General features: G+C 49.0%; 1 protein-coding gene across 1 annotated transcript in view; it reads right to left on the bottom strand.

Moving 5' to 3' along the window:
• Positions 1 to 26412, bottom strand: part of SOS2 (SOS Ras/Rho guanine nucleotide exchange factor 2) — a 98982-nt gene that overhangs the window by 6816 nt on the left and 65754 nt on the right. The window contains exons 20-21 of the mRNA XM_069735329.1: positions 956 to 1217; positions 460 to 501 (exon numbers count right to left, since the gene is read on the bottom strand). Of these exons, the coding sequence (XP_069591430.1) occupies positions 460 to 501; positions 956 to 1217 (304 nt within the window). The remainder of the gene's footprint in view (positions 1 to 459; positions 502 to 955; positions 1218 to 26412) is intronic.

Genomic DNA, 26412 nt, shown 5'->3' with positions numbered 1-26412 from the left:
CCGGCGGGGCGTCTCGTCCTCAGGACAAGCCCGACGGGGCGTCTCGTCCTCAGGACAAGCCCGACGGGGCGTCTCGTCCTCAGGACTCTGATCTGCCACCATACAATCTATGGTAGGGTAGCATTGGTCCCTTTGACAGTCGGGGAAGATGCACATTGGGAAACCCCTGCCTAGTATGCTTGTGACACTGCTGTACGTAACTAATGTGACCACATCTGGAACGATGTGGCAAATAATTATCTGGAGCAAAACTTAGTGAAAACCGTCCAAAAATTTGCCAAAATTGTCACAGAACCCGACGTTTGATGAGTATTTTTAGCCAGGTGCACCAACAAAAGTCTGCAAGAACTGCTTGATTTTTTTTTTTTGCAAATGAAGCCAGAACTTTGGCTCATTATGTTTAGTAAATCAGCTCCATTAGATACATAAACCCAATAAATATAAGGAAATGATACTTACTGGAGTGAGGCAGGAACACAGGAGCAAAGATACTGTTACCACCTGTAATGACAGGAGAAATGAGTGTGGTGTACGGGGGACGACATTTACTCCCCACGCGAACTGAACTTCATTACGTACATAAGAGTGTATAATCCGCAGGACAAATTCCACCTTACCGCCACCCAACAGACTGTATTTCGACAAATATAAATGTGTATAAGTTTTTAATGGCGCCATTAATTTTACCATATAATGTACTGAAAAATGAGAAGAAAGAATTGCAAGCGTTGTGAAAATGGTGAAACCTCACTACAATTCCAACACCGTGTTATGGACTTAATGTCTCACGATGAATAGAGTAAATGATATTCTGCAAAGCCCATCCACAGGCTAGACCCCAAATGAGGAGCAAGATGGCAGCGACGGGATGTTCAGCAGGCATGGGCATAACCCTTAAATGCTACCCTGGATGGAGGAGCACTGGAACTGGCGGTATTGGATGGAGAAGACTTACCATAGGAACTGTTCATATCACCATCAAGAAACACGCTGAGCTCAGAGGAGGCCGAGACGGGAGGTGTAGACGGAGTGTTGGGGGAAATGGGGGGAGAGGTGGTAGATTCATGCTCCGATTCGGTGATCCGGCTGAAGCTGATCTTATATGGTTCCCTTTCCAGTGGGGTTGGATGACCACGGAGCGTGCCAGACGATGACAGGTGCCTGCCACTATTTGGTCTTATACCAGGAGACTTTAATGGGTATGTCGTTTTTCGTGGCTGTAAGGAACAGAAGTTAGAAGATGATGCATTGTATAAGGAGGATGGATGGAAATCAAGCCTCACACGGCTGGCAAGTAATTCATCACTTCTCTGCTTAATAACAGAACATACCCAGCAAGGAGAATTACATAAAGTGGATATAAAAAGTCTACAGAGCCCTAAACGTAAAGGGGACTTCTAGAAAGTATTGCATTAAGGGTGTGTATATTTAGGCAAACACATTTTATTTACTTATTTATTTTTTCACCTTAATTGTACAGATTATAGGAGACATTAAAGATGGGAACAGTTCTGAAATTATTCTGGTTGATATGATTTTTTTTTAATTATTATTTTACATGACAAAAAGCTGGCATTTTAATAGGGGTGTAGACTTATATCCAATGCATTCTACTAGTGCATGGCCTGGGGGATTTTCTCTGGTGCAGCCAAGCCCAGCACTTTGGGTCTTGTATACAGGCGTGTTCACACTGGGATGCATTGAGTGCTGGCCAGCCCACCTCATCGAATAGTAGCGGCGTGACTAATAGGCGGGAGAAACAGACACTATGCAGTACCTGCATGTGAACAGCACCCTATACAGGCCACTATTGTGCAAATGTATACTAAGCAGTCACCCCCCCCCATGAATGGGTATGTGGCGAGTGGCTATCTATTTAGCGTTTTGCACCTGTGTTGCCAACATCTTGCTATACGGGCTGGCTGCGTCCTGTAGTGCAGGTAACAGTACTGCCTTTTTTCTGCTGTATTTTTGATTTTTTTTGGAGGATTTTTAGTCCTCTTTTGTGGCTTTGCCATTATTTTTTTGATTTTCCCTGGCGGTCTTTGAATCCCAGTGTCATGCTCTGTTCCCTTATACCCAGGTCTACCCATAACATAGCGAATAAGATTTCCCTGCAGAGTTAAAGGGGTGTTCAAAAACCAAAGTTAAGTTTGAGAATCCCAGTGCATGTCACGGATTGCTCTATGTATCAGGGTTGGGAAAGTTACTGTGGCAGTGACAATGGCCTCCTGGTGACATCCCGATCAAGTATCGCAGCATGCACTGGGGATTCTCAAACAAAATGTTATCAAAATGGAAGTTTATTAGAGAAAAAAAAAACAAAGGTAGGAATTTTTGGGGGGGTTTCGGACCACCCCTTTAACCCCAAGGGTGGTTTGCACGTTAATGACCGGGCCGATTTTTACAATTCTGACCACTGTCCCTTTATGAGGTTATAACTCTGGAACGCTTCAACGGATCCCGGTGATTCTGACACTGTTTTCTCGTGACATATTGTACTTCATGATAGTGGTAAAATTTCTTTGATATTACCTGTGTTTACTTGGAAAAAAAAAACGGAAATTTGGCAAAATATTGAAAATTTCGCAATTTTCCAACTTTAAATTTTTATGTCCTTAACCCCTTTCTGCCATTGAACGTACTATTCCGTCCATGTGGGGTGGGCCCTACTTCCCAAGGATGGAATAGTACATCATAGGCGATGGGCCGCGCTCACGGGGGGAGCACGGCCGAGTGTCAGCTGCTTATCGCAGCTGACATCCGGCACTATGTGCCAGGAGCGGTCACGGACCGCCCCCGGCACATTAACCCCCGGCACGCCACGATCAAACATGACCGCGATGTGCCGGCAGTGCAGGGAAGCATCGCGCAGGGAGGGGGCTCCTTGTGGGCTTCCCTGAGACCCCCGCAGCAACGCGATGTGATCGCGTTGCTCCGGGGGTCTCCTACCTTCTACCTTCCTCCCTGCAGCAAATCCCGGATCCAAGATGGCCGCGGATCCGGGCCGGGTCCTGCAGGGAGGGAGGTGGCTTACCAAGTGCCTGCTCAGAGCAGGCACTTGGTAACGCTGCAGCGCTCTGAGACAGATCAGTGATCTGCCAGACTGCTGTGCAAACTGGCAGATCACCGATCTGTATTGTCCCCCCCTGGGACAAAGTAAAAAAGTAAAAAATTTTTTTTACAAGTGTGTAAAAAAAAAAAAAAAAAAAAACCTAAATAATGAAAAAAAAAAAATTATTATTCCCATAAATACATTTCTTTATCTAAATAAAAAAAAAAAACAATAAAAGTGCACATATTTAGTATCGCCGCGTCCGTAACGACCCGACCTATAAAACTGTCCCACTAGTTAACCCCTTCAGTAAACACCGTAAGAAAAAAAAAAAAAAGGCAAAAAACAACGCTTTATTATCATACCGCCGAATAAAAAGTGGAATAACACGCGATCAAAAAGACGGATATAAATAACCATGGTACCGCTGAAAGCGTCATCTTGTCCCGCAAAAAATGAGCTGCCATACAGCAACATCAGCAAAAAAATAAAAAAGTTATAGTCCTCAGAATAAAACGATGCAAAAATAATTATTTTTTCTATAAAATAGTTTTTATCGTATAAAAGCGCCAAAACATAAAAAAATGATATAAATGAGGTATCGCTGTAATCGTACTGACTCAAAGAATAAAACTGCTTTATCAATTTTACCAAACGCGGAACGGTATAAACGCCTCCCCCAAAAGAAATTCATGAATAGCTGGTTATTGGTAATTCTGCCTCACAAAAATCGGAATAAAAAGCGATCAAAAAATGTCACGTGCCCGAAAATGTTAGCAATAAAACGTCTACTCGTCCCGCAAAAAACAAGACCTCACATGACTCTGTGGACTCAAATATGGAAAAATTATAGCTCTCAAAATGTGGTAATGCAAAAAATATTTTTTGCAATAAAAAGCGTCTTTCAGTGTGTGACGGCTGCCAATCATAAAAACCCGCTAAAAAACCCACTATAAAAGTAAATCAAACCCCCCTTCATCACCCCCTTAGTTAGGGAAAAATAAAAAAATTTAAAAAATGTATTTATTTCCATTTTCCCGCTAGGGTTAGGGCTAGGGTTAGGGCTAGGATTAGGGCTAGGGCTAGGGTTATGGTTAGGGCTAGGGTTATGGCTAGGGTTAAGGCTACAGTTAGGGTTGGGGCTAAAGTTAGGGTTAGGGTTTGGATTACATTTGCGATTGGGAATAGGGTTAGGGGTGTGCCTGGGTTAGAGGTGTGGTTAGGGTTACCGTTGGAATTGGGGTTAGGGGTGTGTTTGGATTAGGGTTTCAGTTATAATTGGGGGTTTCCACTGTTTAGACACATCAGGGGCTCTCCAAACGTGACATGGCGTCCGATCTCAATTCCAGCCAATTCTGCGTTGAAAAAGTAAAACAGTGCTCCTTCCCTTCCGAGCTCTCCCGTGTGCCCACAACATATGGGGTATCAGCGTACTCAGGACAAATTGGACAACAACTTTTGGGGTCCAATTTCTCCTGTTACCCTTGGGAAAATACAAAACTAGGGGCTAAAAAATAATTTTTGTGGGAAAAAAAAAAAGATTTTTTATTTTCACAGCTCTGCGTTATAAACTGTAGTGAAACACTTGGGGGCTTAAAGTTCTCACAACACATCTAGATAAGTTCCTTGGGGGGTCTAGTTTCCAATATGGGGTCACTTGTGGGGGGTTTCTACTGTTTAGGTACATTAGGGGCTCTGCAAACGCAATGTGACGCCTGCAGACCATTCCATCTAAGTCTGTATTCCAAATGGCGCTCCTTCCCTTCCGAGCCCTCCCATGCGCCCAAACGGTGGTTCCCCCCACATATGGGGTATCAGCGCACTCAGGACAAATTGCACAACAACTTTTGGAGTCCAATTTCTCCTGTTACCCTCGGGAAAATACAAAACTGGGGGCTAAAAAATAATTTTTGTGGGAAAAAATTTTAGTTTTATTTTTACGGCTCTGCATTATAAACTTCTGTGAAGCTCTTGGTGGGTCAAAGTGCTCACCACACATCTAGATAAGTTCCTTAGGGGGTCTACTTTCCAAAATGGTGTCACTTGTGGGGGGTTTCAATGTTTAGGCACATCAGTGGCTCTCCAAACGCAACATGGCGTCCCATCTCAATTCCTGTGAATTTTGCATTGAAAAGTCAAACGGCGCTCCTTCCCTTCCGAGCTCTCCCATGCGCCCAAACAGTGGTTTACCCCCACATATGGGGTATCAGCGTACTCAGGGAAAATTGTACAACGTTTTGATTCCAATTTCTTCTCTTACCATTGGGAAAATAAAAAATTGGGGGCAAAAAGATAATTTTTGTGAAAAAAAAATGATTTTTTATTTTTACGGTTCTGCATTATAAACTTCTGTGAAGCACTTGGTGGGTCAAAGTGCTCACCACACCTCTAGATAAGTTCCTTAGGGGGTCTACTTTCCAAAATGGTGTCACTTGTGGGGGGTTTCAATGTTTAGGCACATCAGTGGCTCTCCAAACGCAACATGGCGTCCCATCTCAATTCCTGTGAATTTTGCATTGAAAAGTCAAATGGCACTCCTTCGTTTCCAAGCTCTGTCATGCGCCTAAACAGTGGTTTACCTCCACATATGGGGTATCGGCGTACTCAGGACAAATTGTACAACAAGGTTTGGGGTCCATTTTCTCCTGTAACCCTTGGTAAAATAAAACAAATTGGAGCTGAAGTAAATTTTTTGTGAAAAAAAGTTAAATGTTCATTTTTATTTAAACATTCCAAAAATTCCTGTGAAACACCTGAAGGGTTAATAAACTTCTTGAATGTGGTTTTGAGAACCTTGAGGGGTGCAGTTTTTAGAATGGTGTCACACTTGGGTATTTTCTATCATATAGACCCCTCAAAATGACTTCAAATGAGATGTGGTCCCTAAAATAAAATGGTGTTGTAAAAATGAGAAATTGCTGGTCAACTTTTAACCCTTATAACTCCCTAACAAAAAAAATTTTGGTTCCAAAATTGTGCTGATGTAAAGTAGACATCTGGGAAATGTTACTTATTAAGTATTTTGTGTGATATATCTCTGTGATTTAATTGCATAAAAATTCAAAGTTGGAAAATTGCAAAATTTTTGACATATTTCCGTTTTTTTCACAAATAAACGCAGGTAATATCAAAGAAATTTTACCACTACCATGAAGTACAATATGTCACGAGAAAACAATGTCAGAATCACCGGGATCCGTTGAAGCGTTCCAGAGTTATAACCTCATAAAGGGACAGTGGTCAGAATTGTAAAAATTGGCCCGGTCCATAACGTGCAAACCACCCTTGGGGGTAAAGGGGTTAAATCACAGAGATACAGTACAGACCAAAAGTTTGGACACACCTTCTCATTTAAAGATTTTTCTGTATTTTCATGACTATGAAAATTGTACATTCACACTGAAGGCATCAAAACTATGAATTAACACATGTGGAATTATATACTTAACAAAAAAGTGTGAAACAACTGAAAATATGTCTTATATTCTAGGTTCTTCAAAGTAGCCACCTTTTGCTTTGATGACGGCTTTGCACACTCTTGGCATTCTCTTGATGAGCTTCAAGAGGTAGTCTCCGGGAATGGTTTTCACTTCACAGGTGTGCCCTGTCAGGTTTAATAAGTGGGATTACTTGCCTTATAAGGATACTTTCACACTAGCGTCGGCCCGTCGCAGTGCGTCGGGCCGACGTACCGACGCATCCTGTGACAACGCAGCACAACGGGGGCAGCGGATGCATTACTACAACGCAACCGCTGCCCCATTGTGAGTTGAGGGGAGGGGGCGGAGTTGCGGACGCGCATGCGCGTTCGGAAATGGCGGACACGACGCACAAAAAAACGTTGCAAGCACGGAGGAATTCAATCTCTTGTGAGAGAATCCATGGGTTGCGGCAGTGACGAAGCCCACTCAGGGAACTTGGTACTCTGGGATAAGCTGGGATAGGCGGCGGAGGGCTCCTGAGCTCATTTAGGGTGACTGGCTTCGGACTGGTCATGTGCCTTTGAGACCAGGGAATACTGGTCATGTGTCATTTAGAACAGGAAATATTGGTCATGCGCCTTTAAGACCAGGAATACTGGTCCTGTGCCTGACCAGGGATTATGGGTCATGTGCATTTAAAGGGACACTGTCAACTGAATTTGGAGGGAACAATCTTCAGCCATGGAGGCGGGGTTGTGGGGTTTTTGATTCACCCTTTCCTTACCCGCCGGCTGCATGCTGGCTGCAATATTGGATTGAAGTTCATTCTCTGTCCTCCGTAGTACATGTCTGCACAAGGCAATCTTGCCTTGCCCAGGCGTGTACTATGAAGGACAGAGAATGAACTTCAATCCAATATTGCAGCCAGCATGCAGCCGGCGGGTAAGGAAAGGGTGTATCAAACACCCCAAAAACCGCCTCCATGGCTGAAGATTGTTCCCTCCAAATTCAGGTGACAGTGTCCCTTTAAGACCAGGAAATACTGGTCATGTTCCCTTAAGACCAGGGAATACTGGTCCTGTGCCTTTAAGACCAGGGAATACTGGTCCTGTGCCTTTAAGACCAGGAATACTGGTCATGTGCCTTTAAGACTAGTGAATATGCAAATTTATGCAGTACTTCCTTACTCGGTTGCAGAGTCGTTGTGCCACTTTAATGTAAAACCATCGCCCCTGTGTGTGCCGGCAGAGTGGACCAAGATGGCCACTGGGAGATGCAGAGGTGGTGAAGTCTCGCAGAGAGCGAGAGGCACCTATTTAGTGGGTGGAGCCACATACGCTATGGGGGCGGAGCTTCGTGACTTCCATGAATAGGCCCAAGCCGGGGCCTAAATTTCTGCAGCCGCCGTGAGCAATACCAACGTTGCCGAGGGAAGCGATCGCTCCCGTGCCAGGGAAGCGCCAGAAAAGGTGGGCAGAGCCGCCTTAGCGCGCCATAGTGCGGGTGCGGGTTCTGGGATGCGACCTACACATCGGCCGAAGCCGTGGGCTAAATTTTCGCAGCCGGCCAGAGTGTTACCTCAGGGAGGTGAGCCACAGGAAAGCTGAGGCTGCCTGTCAGCATGTGAATATCCCACTGCAGAGGCAAACCGCTGACTGGATCCACTCACCATCAGTGCCCGTCCCGGCATGGAGCCGCCGCGATGACTGGGTTTCAGCGCCGAGGAAAGCACGCACACTTTACTGTTCTGCTGCAGGTGCAGGGATAGAGGGATAACCCTCAATCCACCATCCCTTTGTTAGGGAGGTGGAAAGGAACCGTCCGCCTCTTTGTGCCATCCGCTTTAACCATGGTGGGACAGTGGGGGCTGCTCGGATGCCATAGAGAGGGGCCTCTGTCCACGGAGTTCAGCCCCCGGGTGGACGGCGCCAGTTGTCCGGCTATAGGCCTGGCTACAGGAGAGGATACATGGAGGCGACACTCCATGCGGTCGCCTGCTGCCGGTGTAGGGAGATCAGGACTCGAAGGAACCGTCGCCCCTGAACAGAGCTCAGGCATGGCTTCCCACGCCGCAGGAGTGGGTACGGAGAGGTATACTCCGCGTGCTCGCCTGTTGATGATTCGGGGGAGATCGGAACCTTGAAAGGATCCGTCGTCCCCTTCACTTCGTTAATTAAAAAATAATAATTTACAGAAAAGTAAAAAATAAAATAAAAACGTTGGGGTCTGAACCAGACCCAAGTGCCTCCTGCAGACACTAAGCAAGAACTGGTTAGTTGAGAGCCAGCAGGAGGGTGTATACTGCAGGGGAGGAGATCACTTTCTTTGTATCACTTAGTGTCCCTCCTAGTGGCAGCAGCATACACCCACGGTCTGTGTCCCCCAATGAGGCGTAAGAGAAAGTTGTTGTGCAAGTTGTCCTGAGTACGCTGATACCCCATATGTGGGGGTAAACCACTGTTTGGGCGCATGGCAGAGATCAGAAGGGAAGGAGTGCCATTTGACTTTTCAATGCAAAATTGACTGGAATTGAGATGGGACGCCATGACGCGTTTGGAGAGCCCCTGATGTGCCTAAACATTGAAATCCCCCACAAGTGACACCATTTTGGAAAGAAGACCCCCTAAGGAACTGATCTAGATGTGTTGTGAAAACTTTGAACCTCCAAGTGTTTCACTACAGTTTATAACGCAGAGCCGTGAAAATAATTTTTTTTTTTTTTTCACAAAAATTATGTTTTAGCCCCCAGATTTGTATTTTCCCAAGGGTAACAGGAGAAATTGGACCCCAAAAGTTGTTCTCCAATTAGTCCTGAGTACGCTGATACCCCATATGTGGGGGAGAACCACAGTTTGGGCGCATCGCAGAGCTCGGAAGGGAAGGCGCGCCTTTTGGAATGCAGACTTAGATGGATTGGTCTGCAGGCGTCACGTTGCATTTGCAGAGCCCCTGACATACCTAAACAGTAGAAATCCCCCACAAATGACCCCATATTGAAAACTAAACCCCCAAGGAACTTATCTAGATGTGTTGTGAGAACTTTGAACCTCCAAGTGTTTCACTACAGTTTACAACGCAGAGCTGTGAAAATAAAAAAAAAAATTTTTCCCACAAAAATTATTTTTTAGCCCCCGGTTTTGTATTTTCCCAAGGGTAACAGGAGAAATTAGACCCAAAAGTTTTTGTCCAATTTGTCCCGAGCATGCTGATACCCCATATGTTGGGGCACGGGAGAGCTCGGAAGGGAAGGAGCACTGTTTTACCTTTTTCAACGCAGAATTGGCTGGAATTGAGATCGGACGCCATGTCGCGTTGGGAGAGCCCCTGATGTGCCTAAACAGTGAAAACCCCCCAATTCTAACTGAAACCCTAACCCAAACACACCCCTAACCCTAATCCCAACCATAACCCTAATCCCAACCGTAAATGTAATCCAAACCCTAACTTTAGCCCCAACCCCATCTTTATCCCCAACCCTAATGAGAAAAATGGAATACATTTTTTTAAATTTTATTATTTTTCCCTAACTAAGGGGGTGATGAAGGGGGGGTTTGATATACTTGTATAGCTTTTTTTGGCGGATTTTTATGATTGGCAGCCGTCACACACTAAAAGACGCTTTTTATTGCAAAAAATAGTTTTTGCGTCTCCACATTTTGAGAGCTATAATTTTTCCATATTTTGGTTGTCATGTGACGTCTTGTTTTTTGCAGGACGAGTTGACATTTCTCTATCGCCTTTCATTGGGGGACACAGGAACCATGGGTGTATGCTGCTGCCACTAGGAGGCTGACACTATGCAAATTAAAAAGTTAGCTCCTCCTCTGCAGTATACACCCTACCGACAGGAAGTAGGATATTCAGTTTAGCTTAGTGTCAGTAGGAGGTGGACACGGGTCTTTCATTAGACCCTTATCTACCTCAATGTACGTCATTTTCTTTTCAGGTTTTCCGGAGGGATACAGGGTGAACAGTCACACCTGTAGTCCCACAATACGGACTATGAGTACGGCGTGTACTGCCACCCCGTATCCTCATAGATCCCTCTCCAGGACCAAGATCCTAGCACACAAGCGTGCTCAGAAGTCCGGTCCTGGCTCCGTCCCCCACCCACTCGCCCACCAGAGCCTGTCGGTTGCGGAGACGAGGACGTCCATCAGCTCCTGGACGTCTCATTCCTCTTCAGGTTAGTACCGGCGTGGGAGGTTTGAGGTGAGTATTTTCCCCATACCATCCCAGATCATTCAAGGGTAAGTATACAGATGAAGAAAGGTTAGTATTTTCTCCCCTGTCTAGCAATCTAAGAGTGGGGCTCAGGGGTTGTTTTATGGGGAAGTCACTGTGTCCCACAGTTTGGGGTCCAGGGCTCTTACCTCACCCTGGATCTCTCTTCAGCTTCCCTTGTGCGGCACATGGGTCCACCAGAGAAGGGGTTCATTGCGGCGGTAGCGCCGGGGCCTTGTAAGGTTTCCACGGCGTCTCTCCCCCACAGCGGTCACCAGGCTCTAATCCAGGCCCCGGCTTCGGTCGGGGCCTGGACCTTTTCCGCCGGTCACCGGGGGCTAATTTAGGCCCCGGCTTCTGTCGGGGCCTAGTGCGGCGTTTCGGCCCCGCCCCCATCCTCTTTCCGGCGGGTCTTTCTCCCGCGTTTTCCCCCTTCTCTCCGGCGCTTTGCCCCAGCCACTCCCTGGCCTAGGCACAGACCGCGCCGCAGTGACTCTAGCCCCCGCTCTCTCCGTCGGGTGGGCTAGCCTTGCGGGGCCTCCACGCCGCGGCTTCCATTCCCGACGGCCACCGGGAGCTAATTTAGGCCCCGGCTTCGGTCGGGGCCTAGTGTGGCGTTATGGCTCCGCCCCCGTCCTCTTTCCGGCGGGCTTTTCTCCCGCGTCTTCCCCTCTCTCCTCTCCGGCGCTTAGCCCCGCCCACTCCTCTTGGCCTCAGCACAGACGGCGGCCGGCGCCATCTTTGTACTCTCAATCATGCAGCTTCAGCGCCGGCTGCTTTCGGCGCTTCTTGGCTCATGCTGCGGACTTCAGAGTGCGGGGCCTTACACCACTCCCGGCGTGTGGACCCAGCGGTGATTTCTTACAGGACCTGCCTTCCCTGCCGACCTCCTCCTACAGCCGAAGCTATCCACAGGACATCTTCCGTGAGTAGCTCTGCACTGCAGACCAATACCCTTCCTCTGCTTTAGTCAGGCACCTTTTGTGCTCTCCTGTAAGGGCAGTTTCCCCTTAGGTCAGTCCTCTCCCACCTGTCAGGACTGCAGCGATCCCACATCGTTCTGGGCTCCCACCCCCCCTCTGCCCCAAGAGAGTGAGGACCCTATCCCAGGGTGGGCTTCCTCTCTGTCTCAATCTGTGGCGGATCTCACCAGGGTATCCCAGACCCCGGTGTCCGTTCTGGATAGATTGTCCTGGCAGACCTCCGCAGTAGCCAGCGGGTCACAAGTAGCCCCGTCTGAGCCTACCAGGATAGGCCTTAAAGAGGTCCAGACCGGAGCGCCATTGCGACTCCTCTTCCCGTTCCATCTCGCCTCACGGCCCATTTCAGCGGTCAGCTTCTTCCCAATCCTCTCCCGAGTCAGGCGAGGCGTTTTCGGACGCACCTTCAGAGGGACATTTTGGAGCTGCATTCTGACCAAATCGCTAACATGAGGGATATGGTTCAGAGCCTCATTGGAGCAATCAACCAGACCCGTGGCATCAAAGATCCCTCTACGGAACACGCGGATCAGGCGGTTTCGTTTAGACGGTCGAAGCCACCTTCCAAGGTCTTCGCTTCTCACCCTGAATTCGAGAAGGCCCTGACGAGAGAAAAAGAGAATCCGACCAGCCGCTTTCAGAGAGGAAAGCGCCTCGGCGTTTTTTATATCCCTTTTCTCTGGAGCTCACCGCTTATTGGACTCTGTCCTCCAACACGGTCCTCCCGCTATCTGGCGGAGCATCTCTGAAAGATTCTAACTATAGAGTCAGAATCCTTTGCGAGCTCAGCTTTCGAATCGGCTGCGTCTATTTTTGCCCGGCCATTGCTTATACTTGGGTTTCATTATCCATATCCAAAGGTCACACAACTCCGTCGGAGCATTCTGGACAGGGCCCTCCTGGACAGCTGGCGGAGCTTGCCAACCAGTTTTCTCATGCGGGTGAATACTTGGTCTCCGCTTCCCTGGATGCCGCGTCTTTTGCGGCTCAGGTGTCCAGCAATGCCGTTGCCATCCGTCAGTCCATTTGGCTCAAGGCCTGACAGGCAGATTTGTCTTCAAAAAGTCCCTTACCAGCCTGCCTTTTTCAGTGTTCACGTCGCTTTGGTTTTAAGTTGGGCCAAATCATTAGGACGCTACCGGGGGGCACAAGTCTACACCTCGTCGCCCCCCTCCTAGACGGCAATTTCGGTCTTTTCGGCCTTTACGTCGCTTCGTGGCGTCAAACTCCTTTTCCCCGCAGCAACAGAGGCCACAGGCACATCAAGAGTAGAAGACTGTTTCCTTTAGACCACACGCCTTCCTGGCGCTCCCGCTACTCCCAGGGTAGATCCTCCAGGGCTAGGACTGGAGGATCCACCTCGGCATGACTCACAGCAAGACGCCAGCCCACTTCCCAGGATGGGCGGTTTTCCCTTCTTCAGGGATGTCTGGATCCCCTCAGCAGAGGACGCATGGGTCAGGGAAGTTGTATCCTCGGGATACAAAATAGAGTTCGTTTCACAACTCAGGGATCGTTTCTTCGGATCCCGACCCCAAGAGTCCCCGTTCTAGTTCCGGGTTTTCTTCGCAGCCACCGCTTCTCTCCTCAAAGCCGGAGTAATAGTTCCCGTCCCAGAAAAAGAACAGTTCACTGGTTGCTATTCCAATCTTTTGTGGTACTGAAAGAAGAAGAAGAAGAAAAGAAAAAGAAAAAAAAAAAAAAAAAAAGCAAGTTTCGTCCCATTCTGGATCTCAAATTGCTGAACTGGAGAGTTTGTCTGAGACTCTTAAGGATGGATTCCCATCGTTCAGTAATTGCTTCCATGGAGGTTCGAGAACTTTTGTGTTCCATAGAAATTCAGGACGCCTATCTTCATGTCTCGATTTTCCCTTACAGATTCCTGTGCTTTGTGGTGCTCCAGGACCATTTTCAGTTCTTCACCCTGCCGTTCATTCTCGCAACCGCTTCCAGGGTTTGCACGAAGACCATGGCGGCGCTGATAGCCATCTTGATGGTCAGAGGCTTATTATTTTTTTCTGTACCTCGGCGACATCCTCTTCTAGGCTACGTTCCCCTTTTTCTCAGGCTCACCAGAGCCTGTCCATCGTCCTCTACACCCTAGTCCGCTTCGGGTGGCTTGTCAACATGAAGAAATCCTGTCTTGTTGCTTCCCAGCGCCTCGTTTTTCGGGGCATGCTCTTCGACACTCGTCAGACCAAAGTCTTCCTTCCCGAGGACAAGAGATCCATCCTTCGTCGGGATGTACCCTTGCTTTAGGGTCCTCGGCTTCCCTTCTTCTGATCGCCCATGAAGTTTCTGGGCAGGATGGTAGTGACGTTCGAAGCAATCCCCTTTGCCCAATTTCACTCTCAACCTCTTTAGCAGGCCATTCTGTCACAGTGGGACAGGGCTGTCTTGTCCCTGGATCATCCTGTCCGACTCTCTTCCCGAGTCAAGGGTCCCTCAGCTGGTGGCTGACGTCACCTCTCATCTCCCAGGGCATGTCCTTCCTTCCAGTTCTTTGGCAAGTGGTGACGACGGACGCCAGCCTGCTTGGCTGGGGCGCTGTGTTTCGCCATCTGACTGCTTGGGGTCGTTGGTCGGCGCAGGAGTCTCTTCCGCAGATCAACATCCTCGAGCTTCGGGCCATCTTTCTCTTCCCTCGTCACTAGGGAAGGATTCTCAGGGGTCTACAATGCCATGGAGGTGGCATATGTTAATCATAAAGGGGGGACTCGGAGCTCCTTGGCCGAGGTATCCAAGATCCTCCTCTGGGCAGAGGCAATGGTTCTGGTGATATCCACGGTGCATATCCCCGGCACGGACAGTTGGGCCGCCGACTTCCGCAGCTGCGAGGGTCTCGCGGCAGGGTTATGGTCCTTGCATCAGGAGGTCTTCCATCAGATTTGTCTTCGATGGGGGACTCCGAACGTGGACCTCACGGCGTCCCGAATGAACAGGAAGGTTCCTTTGGTTCGTCTCCAGATCTCGCGACCCTCCCGCGTGGGCGTCTACGCTTTGGCCTCCAGGGTCTGATCTGCCACCCGAATTATCGGTCGCTCAGTTTACGGCATGGCTGTGGACTCCACAGTTATAAGAGCGTCTGGCCTTTCGTCCCGGTCGAGTCACACTACAATCCAGGCTAGGAAGCCTTCGTTGTCTTCCAGGTTCTACTATCGTACCCGGAAGACTTTCGTTCATGCGAGCCCAACCGCTTTTCACCTATGTCCTTTTCCCTGCCTTCCATTTGGTTCTCCTTCAGGCAGGACTGGATTCGGGCTTCGCTCTCAATTCCCTAAAGGGCCAGGTTCCTGCGCTCTTCTTCCCTTTAAGAAGACATTATCTTCTCAGCCACAGGTTAAGACCTTCCTTCAAGGAGTAGCCCACGCTGTCCCTCCGTACAGGGCCTCTGTGGATTCATGGGATTTAAAGGTTGTGTTGGTTGTTCTTAGGGGTTTCCCCTTTGAGCCTCTCAGGGAGTTTTTCCCTGTCAGTTCTATCTCGGAAGGTGGCTTTTCTCAGGTCCATCGCTTCGATCCGCCGCGTTTTTGAGTTGGCGGCCATTTCTTGCCGACCTCCTTTCTTGATTTTCCACAAGGACAAGGTGGTCCCAGGCCTCCGCCTTCCTTCATTTCACGATGTGGTTTTCATCTTTCCACCTCAACGAGGACATCGTTCTACCTGCCTTTGTCCAGCTCCGAATCATCCTCTGGAGCGATAGTGGAACAGGCTGGACCTCGTCAGGGCAGTGAGTTTCTCCCTGGCTAGCACGGCCGCTTTCCGAAAGATGGATTCTCTGTTCGCCATCCCTGATGGCGTGCGTAGAGGCCTGCCGGCTTCCAAGGCGACTATTGCTCGCTCGATTAGAACGGCAATTTTGGGAGCTTACCGGGTCAAGAACAGAGTGCCCCCTCCTGAGATAAAGGCTCACTCTACCCGGGCAGTCGGCGCTTCCAGTGCGGTACGTCACAGGGCTTTCGCCGACAGCTTTGCAAAGCGGCAACCTGGTCTTCCATCCACATGTTTTCGCCGAACTACGGCAGACTCCAGCCTGGGCAGAAGGATCCTGCAGGCGGCAGTGGTGAGTCCTCGGACCTGATGGAAGTATGTTTTTCCCACCCCAGGGACTGCTTTGGGACGTCCCATGGTTCCTGTGTCCCCCAATGAAAGGCGATAGAGAAAACAGGATTTTTGGTTGCTTACCGTAAAATCTGTTTCTCGGAGCCTTCATTGGGGGACACAGCACCCTCCCAAGTTGAACAGCTCTGTTTACTGTATACTTTTGAGTTGTTTGAACACTCTTTGAGTGTTTGAAACTGTTAATCTATGGAGCGCCGTGGAATTTGTTGGCGCTGTGTAGATAAAGTTTATTATTATTATTATTCTTTCTCTTTTACACGTTACTTCTCCTACTGCTTTCTCACTAACTGAATATCCTACTTCCTGTCGGTAGGGTGTATACTGCAGAGGAGGAGCTAACTTTTTAATTTGCATAGTGTCAGCCTCCTAGTGGCAGCAGCATACACCCATGGTTCCTGTGTCCCCCAATGAAGGCTCCGAGAAACAGATTTTACGGTAAGCAACCAAAAATCCTGTTTTTTATTGGTACCATTTTCGGGCACGTGACATTTTTTGATCGCTTTTTATTCCGATTTTTGTGAGGTAGAATGAACAAAAACCAGCTATTCATGAATTTATTTTGGGGAGGGGGCGCTTATACCGTTCCACGTTTGGTAAAATTGATAAAGCAGTTTTATTCTTCGGGTCAGTACGATTACAGCGATACCTCATTTATATCATTTTTTTTCTGTTTTGGCGCTTTTAACCGATAAAAACAATTTTATATATAAAATAATTATCTTTGCATCGCTTTATTCTGAGGACTATAACTTTTTTATTTTTTCGTTGATGCTGTACGGCGGCTCGTTTCTTGCAGGACAAAATGACGTTTTCAGCGGTACCATGGTTATTTATATCCATCTTTTTGATCGCGTGTTATTCCACTTTTTGTTTGGCGGTATGATAATAAAGCAACGTTTTTGCCTCTTTTTTTTTACGGTGATCACTGAAGGGGTTAACTAGGGGGACAGTTTTATAGATCGGGTCGTTACGGACGCGGCAATACAAAATGTGTACTTTTATTGTTTTTTTATTTAGATAAATGTATTTATTGAAACAATATATATACCGTATATACTCGAGTATAAGCCGACTCGAGTATAAGCCTTTAATTTTGCAACAAAAAACTGGGAAAACTTATTGACTCGAGTATAAGCCTAGGGTGGAAAATGCAGCAGCTACCGGTAAATGCCAAAAATAAAAATAGATACCAATAAGAGTAAAATTAATTGAGACATCAGTAGGTTAAGTGTTTTTGAATATCCATATTGAATCAGGAGCCCCATATAATGCTCCATAGAGTTCATTATGGCCCCATAAGATGCTCCATATTAAAATATGCCCCATATAATGCTCCATACAGTTCTTTATGGCCCCATAGGATGCTCCATATACAAATCTGCCCCATATAATTCTCCATGCAGTTCTTTATGGCCCCATAGATGCCCAATATAATGCTCCATGCAGTTCTTTATGGCCCCATACATGCCCCATATAATGTTCCATGCAGTTCTTTATGGCCCCATATAATGCTCCATGCAGTTCATTATGGCCACATAGATATATGCCCCATATAATGCTCCATACAGTTCTTTATGGCCCCATAATATGCTCCATATACAAATATGCCCCATATAATGCTCCATGCAGTTCTTTATGGCCCCATAGATGCCCAATATAATGCCCCATGCAGTTCTTTATGGCCCCATAGATGCCCCATATAATGCTCCATGCAGTTCATTATGGCCCCATAGATGCCCCATATAATGCTCCATGCAGTTCTTTATGGCCCCATAGATGCCCCATATAATGCTCCATACAGTTCATTATTGCCCCATAGATGCTCCATATAAAACTGTGCCACATATAATGCTCCATACCGTTCATTATTTCCCCATAGATGCTCCATATAAAGCTGTGCCATATATAATGCTCTGCAGCGTTCATTATTTCCCCATAGATGCTCCATATAAAGCTGTGCCACATATAATGCTGCTGCAATAAAAAGAAAAAAAATTTAATACTCACCTCTCATCGCTGCTCCTCAGCGTCCCGTCTCTCCGCACTGACTGTTCAGGCAGAGGGCGGCGCGCACACTAATACGTCATCGCGCCTGAACAGTCACAGCAAGAGTACGGGAAGTCTCCAGGCACTGCAGCTTCTTCCTCTGTCAGCGGTCATTGGTACCGCTCATTACAGGAATGAATATGCGGCTCCACCCCTATCGGAGTGGAGTCCATATTCATTACTTTAATGAGCGGTACCACGTGACCACTGAACAGAGGAAGAGCTGCGGCACCCGAAGACCATTGGACAGGCAGGGACAGCGCCAGGAGCAGGTGAGTATGCGACAGTCCTCTCTCCCCTTCACCCGCCGACCATGACTCGAGTATAAGCCGAGAGGGGCACTTTCAGCCCAAAAATTTGGGCTGAAAATCTCGGCTTATACTCGAGTATATACGGTATATATATGTATTATATATATGCTATTATATATATATGTATGTGTGTATATATATATATATATATATATATATATATATATATATATATATATACACTCGAGTATAAGCCGACCTGAGTATAAGCCGACCCCCCTAATTTTGCCACAAAAAACTGGGAAAACCTATTGACTCGAGTATAAGCCCTATCCCTATTGCCTTTATACACTTGCTTTGGCAAAACTGATGTGTATTTGGTCCTGCCAATAAAGCTTCTTTGAATCTTGAATCTTGATAAGCCTAGGGTGGAAATGCAGCATTTACCGGTGAATTTCAAAAATAAAAATAGATCATTATTTCCCTATAGCTGTGCCATATAGTGCTCTGCACCGTTCATATTTCCCCATAGCTCTGCCATATAGTGCTCTGCACCGTTCATATTTCCCCATAGCTCTGCCATATAGTGCTCTGCACCGTTCATATTACCCCATATCTGTGCCCTGTATGCTCTGCACCGTTCATACTGCCCCATATAGTGCTCTGCACCGTTCATACTGCCCCCATATCTGTGCCCCATATAGTGCTCTGCACCGTTCATACTGCCCCCATATCTGTGCCCCATATAGTGCTCTGCACCGTTCATACTGCCCCCATATCTGTGCCCCGTATATGCTCTGCACCGTTCATACTGCCCCATACAGTGCTCTGCACCGTTCATACTGCCCCATATAGTGCTCTGCATCGTTCATACTGCCCCCATATCTGTGCCCCATATATGCTCTGCACTGTTCATACTGCCCCATATAGTGCTCTGCACCGTTCATACTGCCCCATATAGTGCTCTGCATCGTTCATACTGCCCCCATATCTGTGCCCCATATATGCTCTGCACCGTTCATACTGCCCCATATAGTGCTCTGCACCGTTCATACTGCCCCCATATCTGTGCCCCATATATGCTCTGCACCGTTCATACTGCCCCCATATCTGTGCCCCATATATGCTCTACACCGTTCATACTGCCCAATACAGTGCTCTGCACCGTTCATACTGCCCCATATAGTGCTCTGCACCGTTCATACTGCCCCATATAGTGCTCTACACCGTTCATACTGCCCAATACAGTGCTCTGCACCGTTCATACTGCCCCCATATCTGTGCCCCATATAGTGCTCTGCACCGTTCATACTGCCCCCATATCTGTGCCCCGTATATGCTCTGCACCGTTCATACTGCCCCATACAGTGCTCTGCACCGTTCATACTGCCCCATATAGTGCTCTGCACCGTTCATACTGCCCCCATATCTGTGCCCCATATATGCTCTGCACTGTTCATACTGCCCCATATAGTGCTCTGCACCGTTCATACTGCCCCATATAGTGCTCTGCATCGTTCATACTGCCCCCATATCTGTGCCCCATATATGCTCTGCACCGTTCATACTGCCCCATATAGTGCTCTGCACCGTTCATACTGCCCCCATATCTGTGCCCCATATATGCTCTGCACCGTTCATACTGCCCCCATATCTGTGCCCCATATATGCTCTACACCGTGCATACTGCCCAATACAGTGCTCTGCACCGTTCATACTGCCCCATAGTGCTCTGCACCGTTCATACTGCCCCCGTATCTGTGCCCCATATATGCTCTGCACCGTTCATACTGCCCCCATATCTGTGCCCCATATATGCTCTACACCGTTCATACTGCCCAATACAGTGCTCTGCACCGTTCATACTGCCCCATAGTGCTCTGCACCGTTCATACTGCCCCCGTATCTGTGCCCCATATGGTGCTCTGCACCATTCATACTGCCCCCATATCTGTGCCCCATATATGCTCTGCACTGTTCGTACTGCCCCATATAATGCCCCATATAGTGCTCTGCACCGTTCATACTGCCCCCATATCTGTGCCCCATATAATGCTCTGCACCGTTCATACTGCCCCATAGATGCTCCACATAAATCTGTGCCGCTGCAATAAAAAAAAAAAAGCCATACTCACCTCTCTTGATTGCAGCTCCCGGCGTCTCGTTCCGGCGTCTCTCTCCGCTCTGACTGATCAGGCAGAGGGCGCCGCGCACACTATATGCGTCATCGCGCCCCCTGAACAGTCAGAGCGGAGCGGAGCGACGCCGGGAAGATGGAGCGGCGCCCGGCGGCTGGAACGCGGACAGGTGAATATTACATACTTACCTGGTCCCGACGTCCGGCTCCCTCTGCCTGTCCCACGGTCTTCGGTGCCGCAGCTTCTTTCTCTATCAGCGGTCACCGTTACCGCTGATTAGAGAAATGAATAGACGGCTCCACCCCTATGGGAGGTGGCGCCGCCTCTTCATTTTTCTAATGAGCGGTCCCACGTGACCGCTGAAGAGGGGAAGAAGCTGCAGCACAGAAGACCGTGGGACGGCAGGGGGAGCGCCAGGATCGCTGGGACTAGGTAAGTATGCCTCAGCACCCTCACCCGCCGACCTTGCCACCCACCTTGACTCGAGTATAAGCCGAGAGGGGCACTTTCAGCCCAAAAATTTGGGCTGAAAATCTCGGTTTATACTCGAGTATATACGGTATATATATGCTATTATATATGTATGTATATATATATATATATCGCAAGTGTGAAGAAAGGAGCGCACTACCTGGACGTCCGGTGCAGGTGAACTTAGTGCGCTCCTTTCTTCACACTTGCGATTCATTTGTGACTGTTTTCCAGCGGAGCTTCGCACCCAGGACTGAGCTTTACCTTCAGGACACAGGTGAGCGGTTCCCACAGTATCAGTGGCGGTGGTGCCGCCCGGCTGTTCTCTCTTTGTTTGTATATATATATATATATATATATCTATAGATAGATATATAGATAGATAGATAGATATATATATCTATATATATATATAGATATATATATATATATAGATATAGATATAGCCCCCTACCTGGACTATAGCCCCCAACCTGGACCTGCCCCATCCACCTCCCCTATGCCATGGACTATAGCCCCCACCCTGGATCTGCCCCATCCACCTCCCCCACAGCTCCTACCCAACATCCCCACAGTCCCTATCCCTATTGCCTCTATACACTTGCTTTGGCAAAACTGTTGTGTATTTGGTCCTGCCAATAAAGCTTCTTTGAATCTTGAATCTATATATATATATATATATATATATATATATATATATATATATATATATATATATATATATATATATATATATATATATAACAGGATTTTTGGTTGCTTACCGTAAAATCTGTTTCTCGGAGCCTTCATTGGGGGACACAGGAACCATGGGTGTATGCTGCTGCCACTAGGAGGCTGACACTATGCAAATAAAAAGTTAGCTCCTCCTCTGCAGTATACACCCTACCGACAGGAAGTAGGATATTCAGTTAGTGAGAAAGCAGTAGGAGAAGCAACGTGTAAAAGAGGAATAATAATAAACTTTATTCACATAGCGCCAACAAATTCTACGGCGCTCCATAGATTAACAGTTTCAAACACTCGAAGAGTGTTCAAAGAACTCAAACGTATACAGTAAACAGAGCTGTTCAACTTGGGAGGGTGCTGTGTCCCCCAATGAAGGCTCCGAGAAACAGATTTTACGGTAAGCAACCAAAAATCCTGTTTTCTCTATCGCCTTTCATTGGGGGACACAGGAACCATGGGACGTCCCAAAGCAGTCCCTGGGGTGGGAAAAACCGACTTCCATCAGGTCCGAGGACTCACCACTGCCGCCTGCAGGATCCTTCTGCCCAGGCTGGAGTCCGCCGTAGTTCGGCGAAACGTGTGGATGGAAGACCAGGTGCCGCTTGCAAAGCCGTCAGCGATAACCCTGTGATGTACCGCACTGGAAGCGCCGACTGCCCGGGTAGAGTGAGCCTTTATCTCAGGAGGGGGCACTCTTGTTCTTGACCCGGTAAAGCTTCCAAAATTGCCGATCTGATAGAGCGAGCAATAGTCGCCATTGCCGATCTGATAGAGCGAGCAATAGTCGCCTTGGAAGTCGGCAGGCCTCTACGCACGCCATCAGGGATGGCGAAAAGAGAATCCATCTTTCGGAAAACGGCTGTGCTAGCCAGGGAGATCCTCACTGCCCTGACGAGGCCCAGCCTGTTCAACGATCACTCCAGAGGATGAATCGGAGCTGGACAAAAGGAAAGGTATAACGATGTCCTCGTTGAGGTGGAAAGATGAAAAACCACCTCGAGAAAGGAAGGAAGGCAGAGGCCTGGGACCACCTTGTCCTGGTTTAAAATCAAAAAAGGAGGTCGGCAAGAAGCGGCCGCCAACTCAAAAACGCGGCGGATCAAAAAGATGGACCTGAGAAAAGTCACCTTCCGAGATAGAACTGACAGGGAAAACTCCCTGAGAGGCTCAAAGGGGGGAACCCCTAAGCACAACCAATCCAACCTATAAATCCCATGAATCCACAGAGGCCCTGTACGGAGGGACAGCGTGGGCTACTCCTTGAAGGGAGGTCTTAACCTGTGGCTGAGAAGATAACATCTTCTGAAAGGGAAGAAGAGCGCAGGAACCTGGTCCTTTAGGGAACTAAGAGCGAAGCCCGAATCCAGCCCTGCCTGAAGGAAAACCAAATGGAAGGCAGGGAAAAAGGACATAGGTGAAAAGTGGTTGGACTCGCATCAACGAAAGTAAGCCTTCCAGGTACGATAGTAGATCCTGGAAGAAGACAAAGGCTTCCCAGCCTGGATTATAGAGTGACTCATCTGGGCCGAAAGGCCGGACGCTCTTAGAACTGTGGAGTCCACAGCCACGCCGTTAAACTGAGCGACCGATAATTCGGGTGGCAGATCGGACCCTGAGACAGCAGATCGGGTCCGCCCGGAAGACACCAGGGGTGTCCGCGGAAGATTGGCGATGTCTGCAAACTAAGACCTCCTTGGCCAATCCGGGACGATCAGAATGACCGGCACCCATCCAGCCTTGATCTTTTTCGACAGCTTGGAAAGCAAGGGAAGGCGTGGGAACCGATAGGGGAGCCCGAACTGCGACCGAGGAATGGCCAGAGAGACAACACCACTGAGAGGATCACGGGACCCTGGGCCGACCCGAGGGACCTCCTGTTCAATGGGGACGCCATGAGGTCCACCTCTGGAGTCCCCCATCGAAGAGCAATCCGATAGGAAACCTCCTGAAGTACCATTCCCCTGCCGCGAGGCCCTCGCGGCCGAGGAAGTCGGCGGCCTAAATGTCCACGCCGGGGACATGCACTGCGGAGCTCACCAGGACCGTTGCCTCTGTCCAAAGGAGGGTCCTGGAATCTCGGCCGAGGCCAGCAAACGCCGAGTCCACCCCTGGTGGTAGACATATGCACTGCTGTGTCATTGTCTGTCTGGATTCGAATTGGCAGGCTGCTGAGAATCCTTACCCAGTGAAGGAAAGACAGAAAAGATGATCCGGGACTCGAGGACATTGATCGGCAAAGGAGGCTCCTGCACCGACCAACAACCCTGAAAGAACAGGAGACAAAGCCCCGCGCCTCCGCGAGCGGACGGGCGTCCGTCGTCACCACCTGCCAGGGAACTGGAAGGAAGGATATGCTGTGAAGGATCTACTCTGGGATAAGAGAAGTGACCTCGGCCACCAGTCGAGGAACCATTTGACCTGGGAGAAAGCCGGATCGGACGATGCAGGGAGAAGACAGACCTGTACCCTGCGATAAAATAGCCTGCTGAAGAAGTCTTGAAAGAAACGGGCGAAGGGCAAACTGCTTCCGATGTTGCAACCAAACCTCCTTAGGGCCGAGAACCCTGGAGCAAGCGAACTTCCTGACAAAGGAGGGATATCCTGTCCTCGGGAAGGAAGACTCTGGTCCGACAAGTGTCGAAGAACATGCCCAGAGATACGAGACGCTGAACAAGACGGAACTTCTTCCTGTTGATGAGCCACCCGCAACGGTTAGAATGTCGGAAAAGATGGATAGACTTTCGGGAGCCTGAAACCGAAATTCCTGAGCCTCCATGAAAGTGATTACTGAACGAGGGAATATCATCCTGAAGTGTCTCCGACGAAACTTCCTGTACAGCAAATGGAGATCCGGACTGGGACGAACCTTGCTGTCCTCTGTCAGTACAGAAAGATTCGAAGAGAAGCCTGTGAACCGATGAACCATTCCTGTTCTGGGACGGGAACGTTTACCCCAGATTTAAGGAGGGAAACAATGGCTGTAAAGAAACCCGGGACTAGAGCGGGGTCTCTTGGAGGTTGGGATTTGAAGAAAACGATCCCAGGACCGTGAAATGAAGATTTTGTATCTAGAGGATACAAGTGCCCTGGCCCATGCGCCCTCTACTGAGGAGACCCAGACGTCCCTGAGGAACAGGAGACGGTTGCCCGGTCTGAGAAACGGGCTGGGGCCTAGTCGTGGGTCATGCCTAGGTGGAACTTCCAGTCCTGGACCTGGAGAATCCACCTTAGGAGTAGCAGGCACGCCAGGAAAGAGTGAGTCGAAGAATACCTTCTTCTACCTAACGTGCCAGAGGCCTCTGCTATTGCGAAGAGGAATCTGATGCCGCAAAACTACGAAAAAGGTCAAAAAGACCGAAGTAGCCGCCTAAGGGGAAGTAGGCGAGGTCTGGAGAAGGGGACTGGTGCCGCCAGTGTCGTCCTTAATAAATTTGGTCCAGCTTGGAACCGAAAAGGACGTGAACCCTGAAAAGGCAGGCTCGTAAGGGACTTCTTTGATGACTCTTGAGCCAAACAGTGCGACAGCTGGCAACAACATTACTGGACGCCTGTGCGGCAGAAGACGCGACGTCCAGGGCACAAATTATTCCCCGGCGTGAGAAATCTGGGAGGCAAGTTCCGCCAGCCGACCTGATGGAGCTCCAGCTTGAATGCCCCAACGGAGTTGTTTAGCCCCTCGGATACAGACTTCGAAACCCAAGTGGAAGCCCAAGCTGGGCATTGGGATGATTCGGCAGTTTTGAGAGCCGACTTCACGAAGGATTCCATGATCCTATCGATGGAATCTTTCAGAGCCGCCCACCGGACAGCGTAAGGACTGTGTTGGTGGCAAGTTTAGCAGCCGACGGATCCACAGGGGGAGAGGTCGTTCTCTAATGCCTCTCATTCCGGTTGGCAATGAGATCCGGAGGAAAGAGATATGAGACTCCAAGACTGTCTCTTTGAGAACGTCTGGTCGAATTCGCTCTTTCTCTGGACAGAAGCTCCTTGAATTCAGGATGAGGAGCAAATACCTTGGGAGGTAGCTTGGACCGTCTAAACGAAACCGCCTGATCTGCAGGTTTCGTAGAGGAATCTTTGATGCCACAGGTCTGATTGGTCGCTCCAATGAGGCTTTGAACCATATCCCTCATGTTAGCGATTTGGTTCGAATCCGGCCGCAAATTATCCTCCGAAGGCGTATCAGAGAATGCCTCGCCTGACTCAGGGGAGGAGGATCGGGAGGACGTCGACTGCAGAGGAGGACCGAGTGTCGAGATGGAGCGAGAAGAGGACTCAGACTGGCATTCCTGTCTGGACCTTTTTCAGCTAGCCTTGGAGGGCTCGGACGGAGCTTTCAGCGACCCGGTGGCTACTGCGGGGGTCTGCAGGGGTAACCGATCCAGCACGGACACCAGGGTTGAGACACCCGTGTTAGATTGGCCACCGATTGAGACGGAGAGGAGGCCCAGCCTGGGACTGGGGAATCACTCTCGGGCGGATCGGCTGGGGGATCCTGGGCGGTGGGCACAATCGGGTTGCTGCAGGAGTAGGAAGACGAAAATGGCCCCCTTTTTTGCCCGAGTGGATAGAGGGCAGGGGGGGGTGGGGGCAGAGGGGAGTGTCGGTCTGCAGAGCAGAACTACTCACGGTAGACGAAAAACGGGATCCGGAGGACGCTGTTCGGCTTGATAGGATGGGCCTCCGGTAAGAAGTCGTCTTTTAGGCAGGAGGGTGATATGAGCTCCTGCCGCAAATTGGACCGATCTGCGGATGTGACCGCGGTATGGGCTCCTGAGATGTGGCGACGGATGAGAGGTGCATGTAAAGGAGTCCCAAGATGGCGCCAGTGGGCGGAGAGAAGGCGGGCCGCAGTGAAAATGTCGGGCGGGAGAAAAGCCCGCCCGATGAGAGAAGAAAGGGGGAGGAGTCCGGCACCGGAAGTAGGCCCAGGCAGAAGCCGGGGCCTAAATTAGCGATCGGTGCCGGCATGGA

Source organism: Ranitomeya imitator, chromosome 1 (genome assembly GCF_032444005.1).
Source record: "Ranitomeya imitator isolate aRanImi1 chromosome 1, aRanImi1.pri, whole genome shotgun sequence".
Classification (NCBI taxonomy): Eukaryota; Metazoa; Chordata; class Amphibia; order Anura; family Dendrobatidae; genus Ranitomeya; species Ranitomeya imitator.
This window is presented reverse-complemented; position numbering and strand designations above follow the sequence as displayed.